Raw genomic sequence first — 5,375 nt, 5'->3', positions numbered from 1 at the left:
TACCCAAACATGATACTATCATCTGTTGCCAAAGAACCTGTTTACCTGTGGAGTGATCCAAACAGGTGTACAAAGCTGATGAAGTGAAAGATTAAATATATTGTCTTTGTACTGCTATCTTTTGAGTATATGTCAAAAAGGATGAGCAAATTATCACATTCTATTTCAGTTTAGTTTTCTACAGCGTCCCAACTTTTTTGGATTTAGGGTTGTAAGCAGGACAGAGATCCAGAGCTGAATCTCTGTCTATGCCACCCGGTAGGCTGTCATGCGGTAGTAGTTCTGACTGTGGCTGCGTGCTGCCCATACCAGCAGCGCGGCGGCCATCATGTGGAGTGGCGAGGAAATGAGGGCCAAGTAGAGGGACCAGCCCAGAGAGCCATCCACCTTATCAGGCAGCATCGACACCCTGTGGAGCAGGTCCATCCCCGCCAGGTAGCAGCACACTGTGGCTAAGGTGCACAGACCTGCAGGGGACACAATGAGGAGGCACAACGTGACATCTTTAGAAGACAAATTCCTGTGCTTGTATTTTTATATTCATGCATTGTTAGTTTTTGCAGTGCTGCTGCAAACAGAGCTTTTTCACTGCAGACTGTTTGACTTGTTACAGCGTAAAGAGCACAGGTGTTGCTATGTTTGTGTTCCACTGTGTCTCCTGTCTGGATGGTTAGATGTTGCGTTGCTTTAGTCTACACAGTGTTGTTAGAGTTAGAAGTCATTCATTGCCACAGCGGCAGCACAACAAGCTGCAAACATATATTATCACATTACAAAGTTAATCTGGTGAACATGTTAGCAAATGGTTGCTTATTCAGGCATCCAACAGACAACAAACAAGATTAACAGTCATCTGGAGTCATATTGCTGGCCACTAAACAAAGTAAGTCCAATTTTAACTCTACTTTTGACTCGATTTTGTTCTCTACCAACTCCTGAGAGATATACCTGACTCCTTAGCTGCTAATTGTCCCACTATGTTCAGCAGCTAGCTGCTAACTTTGCCTGTCTGCTGTTTGGTGCTGGCTGGGTAGCGTGTGGTCAGTTTTTAGAGCTTTTTGTTAAAAACAGCTCTGTGCTGTGCCTGCAAACTGAAACTGAAAGTTGATGGATGCAGTGAGAGTGACCCCAAAAGCTATGCATGAATGGATTATAAAATAGATTCATATTTCAACATGTTATATTCTAAACTCAGTTTTCAGATGTTATTTCAGGCCAAACTGAGTTCCCCAATCTTGGCTCACCTTGGTACCCCTGGGTGTATATTTTCAAGAGATGCTCACTGAGAAAACTCAGCGGACTCAGTGTTAGTCAGCTGATTTTATGACCAGTGTAAAAAACTATTGCTGAGAGTGTCTTAACTTTTCATCTTCCTGCCTGGTGCGATCACCTGAACTGATCTATGAAAAAATGCTCTAGGATTAGTGACGCCAAATAGCCAACAAACCCTTAAAGCCCCTGAATCTTTACAAAGAGGGCGAGGAAGAAGGCGAGGAGCAACCTGTCAGATACCTCTCATCCTCTCTTCAGCCAGTTTGAGCTGCTGAACTTGGGGGGGGGGGCGCTATAGAGTCCCTCTGTCAATTAAAATGTATTTCAGATGCCATCATCTCAAGTGCTATCAATACTCTTAACTCTGCCACAGATATTGACATGAACTGTTCTGGTTCTGGTTATGGCAGCTGCAGAGGTCTTACCAGCCAGCAGGTGAAGTACTCCTATGCCGAGGGTGGGGGTGAGGCTTCGGCAGAGGCAGGCACAGAACCCAGTAAGACCTGCCAACACCACCAGACCCAGGGACACCAGCGGAAGCAGAAACTGGCACCTCCACAAGTCTGTACATACATGCGCACACACACAGAAAGAAAGGTGTGGGGTGGGGGTGTCACAGTTACTGAGGTCTTCATTTACTCACCGTCTTATGCATGACAGAAGGAGCTGCCCTCATTGGAGGCAATGCATTATTCAACATCACATATTGGTCATAATTAATGCATTATGTGGAACAGAGGCTAAATCTGGTGCAAATTTTCTTACAGCTTCATGCATCTCATGGCCTTTAAATAAGGGTAAAAAGTTGTGACTGAACTTACAGGTGCGCAGCATGTCCTCTCCGCTGTTGTGGTTTCCCGGTTCTTTATATTTGGGAGTGAACTGCTGAGGTAGAGTGAAGCTTCGGCACTCCAGCACCATCTTGGCATCTGAAAGAGGTTGTTTACATAAAGGACCAGTATCCGAGCAAGTCACAGAAACGTTAATTAACTTTTAATAAATGTTTTCGGTGGACAAAAAAACCCAAAACAATTTTGATATGCCATCTCATAAATATGCTGAGCTTCAGAGAAGAATGATTTTTCACCATTCTCTGCCATCCAATACACCGAACAATCAATTGGCTATTAAAGAAAGCAATTTTCAGACCTAATGATGGTGAAAGTGACTGTTTGTTGCAGCCTCACAGCACTCCTATGATGGAATAACGCTACTTTGGCCAACAGTGGCAGATCCAGGCGGTCAGAGGGGCAAAAAAACAACAACAAGGGCAGCGAATGCAAAGTCATGATGCATTTATGGTGAAACAGATCCAAAGCCTTTTCTCCCATTACCTTGACAAAAGTTTCAGCAAATTACAAATAATATGATTTACGGCGGCTGTTTTCCTCGATATAACACTGGCTCCAGCAACACAAAGCTGTGAAGGGAGCATTACAAGCAAGGCGCGCTAACTTCTCAGTAGATTAACTTGATGGAACCCACAACAACAACTGGGAAACTCTGAGGCTAACATTTGAAGCATCAGGTGTGCGCTAACAATAACATTTTTACTTCGGACTGCTTTGAGGACCAACACAGAGCAGGATCCACTTCAAAACTGAAGCTCAAGGATGGGTCGATACCAACGTCAAACCTGTAAGTTTTGCTGTTTTTATGTTTCTTCACTGTTTTTTTTTGCTGGTTAGCCTGCTGAATTTGGCGTAGCATGTTCTGCGGCTAATGTAGCTAGCAGCACTGATGGATGACAATGTTGGCATATTTACTATTAACGGATAGTTAAGAGTAACTGCCTGAACATTAAGCATAATTTGAAGACAATTTAAAACCAGAGTAGAGGCTTGGATGTGGAAAACTGTTTTTTACGTAGCTTTTTGTGTAGTCTCATATAGCCAGAGCTAACATTATCTCTGCACCTCATACTGCAACACAAGCTAGACATGCCCCGTGGTACACTGACTATCGTACTTATATATTTTGGATTTTTTTTTTTTGCTCAATAAATGCTGTTGAGATGAGATTGACTGCCATTCAGGGGCAGGTTACTTCTCCCAAAACACATGTAAGCCTATACCTCATTTCCATTCCTATTTGGAGCCAATAAACACATCCGTTGTGTTGCCTTACATTGTTAATAGAGTGAAGAGAGGTAGAATCGAGTTTTGAGTTGAGTATCCCTTTTATTTTTGTGATACCGTTATATAATAAAGTCACTGTAAAAAAAACAAACAAAAAAGAAAATACTGTGATTTAAGTTTTATGTCAAATCGCCCACCCCTACCTGAGGCCAAGAGGACACTTTTGCAGCATTTTTAAAAAATCCACCCAGGTTTTCTGTGTGATAATGACTTGGTGCGCAGAAAAGAAATAAAGCTATTTGATAAAACATGACTTCAGCACAATACTAAATATAATTAAACTAAAACAATAAGGTCTTAAAAACTAGATTTTGAGACAGCTCAGACAGAAAATGGGCGGCTTACCACCTTCGCTTAACTATTTGGGAGAAACCCTAGAAAAGCCCTATTAAGTGTATCCAAAACCATCAAAACAGCAGTGACTGTTGTTAGATGATCCTCAGGGTTATTCAAAGCTATTTTGTAGAGAAAAACTGGATGCTTGGCTCTATGATGTAATGTAAATAGTAATACAGGAGAATCACAAAGAGGGCTAACAGCATCCATAATAAAAAGGTGATAAATTCCTGCCTTGCAGCTCCTACATGTTGGGGAATGAGCCACACGTTAGAGAGCAGCTCGATAGTTTGAAACTTCTGAGCAGAAGCTAGAATACAACTTTATTGTCCGGCCACGGCTGTAAATTCACCTTAGATCTCAGAGGACAATATTACAGCAAATCTGATCAAACAGCACACAATTGTACTACAAGTAATGCAACATGCACACAATTTACAGCATACATTCAAAGCAGCAGAGTGCAATTTGTTCATGAGATTTATTGGTCTAGAAAGATCCTTGTAGATCTTCTTGTCTGAAGCCCAGTATGGAGGAGGTGTTTACTTCACCAGTGATGGACAAAGCTTTCCTAGAGACGCATCTACCTGCAGAGGTGACATTAAACAGTGTCATTGGGCAGATTAGGCCTACAAACACACGTACCTGGCTCTTTGTACCAGTGAGCGTTGGCAGGGACGAGCACACACCGCCACCAGAGGCCCACAGTCCCGTTGAGGCGGAACAGGGTGTCGCTGTAGGTTTTCTCATCAAACTCTCCATCCATGAACTCCTCGTACAGGGAGCGCAGCTCGGACACGTTGGCCTCGCCGCGCACGGTGGGGCTGCTGTACTGGTACCAGTGCTGCGTCCCGATGGCCACCGACAGATACACGGTGGCCAGTATGCTCAGCACACAGGCGATGACCAGGGCTGTGGCGTAGCGGTTGTCAACCATTGTTCACCGAGGCGGAGACACGTCAAAGCGGATTAAAGTTGATGCCTGTGGTGGAGTCGTCGCGCATCAATTTGGTCAGTCCGCGATGCTCGCTGCGAAACGCTCTTATCCAAGTTACGCTGGCATCGCCGAGCCTGCAACATATACTGTGTGCAACAGCCAACAAAACAGCCTTTTCTTTTAATGATTGATACTCATCCCCGGTGCAGTCCTAACTGTCAGCGTCAGCAGCCCTGCAGGCCGGCTTGGATGCGCCATCTGTTCCCTTGTCCCACTTCCACAGATGGTGGGTGGCCCGACGGTGCAGCATATACCACACAGCCTGTCCGCAACGCCAACCTCTAGTCCTCACTAAGAAAGTAACGCAGGCCTGTATTGTGACACACGATGTGCTGTCGGCAGCACCAGCCTGCGATAGAAAATTGCATGGGTCTGTTTCGGACAGCGGGGTGACGCCGGGTGCACCCAGGATGATGGGAGTTGTAAACAAACTAATCCATGCGCCTTCCTCTTCCGGTTCCGCTGATCAGCAGATATATAAATAACCTCTTCACAGCCGGTGCGCGTTTTCCATCGAGAGAGCAGATGATGACAAGGAATGAAGAAATGATCGAAAGTTAAGTTCTGAAAAGCTGCCATGTGATCACTAATGGATGCCAATGATTATTTTCATTATTGGTTAATCGTTTGCG

General features: G+C 44.4%; 1 protein-coding gene across 2 annotated transcripts; it reads right to left on the bottom strand.

The window, feature by feature from the left end:
- Positions 1 to 246: 246 nt before the first annotated feature.
- On the bottom strand, positions 247 to 4,805 carry LOC121626732 (claudin domain-containing protein 1-like). Of its 2 annotated transcripts, XM_041965402.1 has the most exons (5): positions 4,388 to 4,805; positions 2,902 to 2,920; positions 2,094 to 2,193; positions 1,698 to 1,835; positions 247 to 467 (listed from the first exon to the last, which is right to left on the bottom strand). In XM_041965402.1, the coding sequence occupies exons 1-5, from the start codon at positions 4,681 to 4,683 to the stop codon at positions 247 to 249; spliced, it is 774 nt and encodes a 257-aa protein (XP_041821336.1). In that variant the 5' UTR covers positions 4,684 to 4,805. The 2 variants fall into 2 exon arrangements, with proteins under 2 accessions (XP_041821336.1, XP_041821335.1); XM_041965401.1 differs by lacking the exon at positions 2,902 to 2,920 and having other exon boundaries at positions 2,094 to 2,201; positions 4,392 to 4,805.
- Between the last annotated feature and the right edge of the window lie 570 nt (positions 4,806 to 5,375).

This window comes from Chelmon rostratus, chromosome 23 (assembly GCF_017976325.1).
Source record: "Chelmon rostratus isolate fCheRos1 chromosome 23, fCheRos1.pri, whole genome shotgun sequence".
Lineage (NCBI taxonomy): Eukaryota > Metazoa > Chordata > Actinopteri > Chaetodontiformes > Chaetodontidae > Chelmon > Chelmon rostratus.
Note: the sequence above shows the minus strand (reverse complement) of the source record. Positions and strands in the feature narration are given on the sequence as shown.

What these genes read in the sequence shown, in the direction of transcription:
- LOC121626732 (XM_041965402.1), bottom strand. Translation starts at nt 4,683, where the DNA reads ATGGTTGACAACCGCTACGCCACAGCCCTGGTCATCGCCTGTGTGCTG. An exon ending in AGAGGACATGCTGCGCACCT is followed by an intron (nt 1,836 to 2,093) that starts GTAAGTTCAGTC and finishes ATGTATGTACAG; the next exon opens with ACTTGTGGAGGTGCCAGTTT. An exon ending in AGTACTTCACCTGCTGGCTG is followed by an intron (nt 468 to 1,697) that starts GTAAGACCTCTG and finishes TGTCCCCTGCAG; the next exon opens with GTCTGTGCACCTTAGCCACA.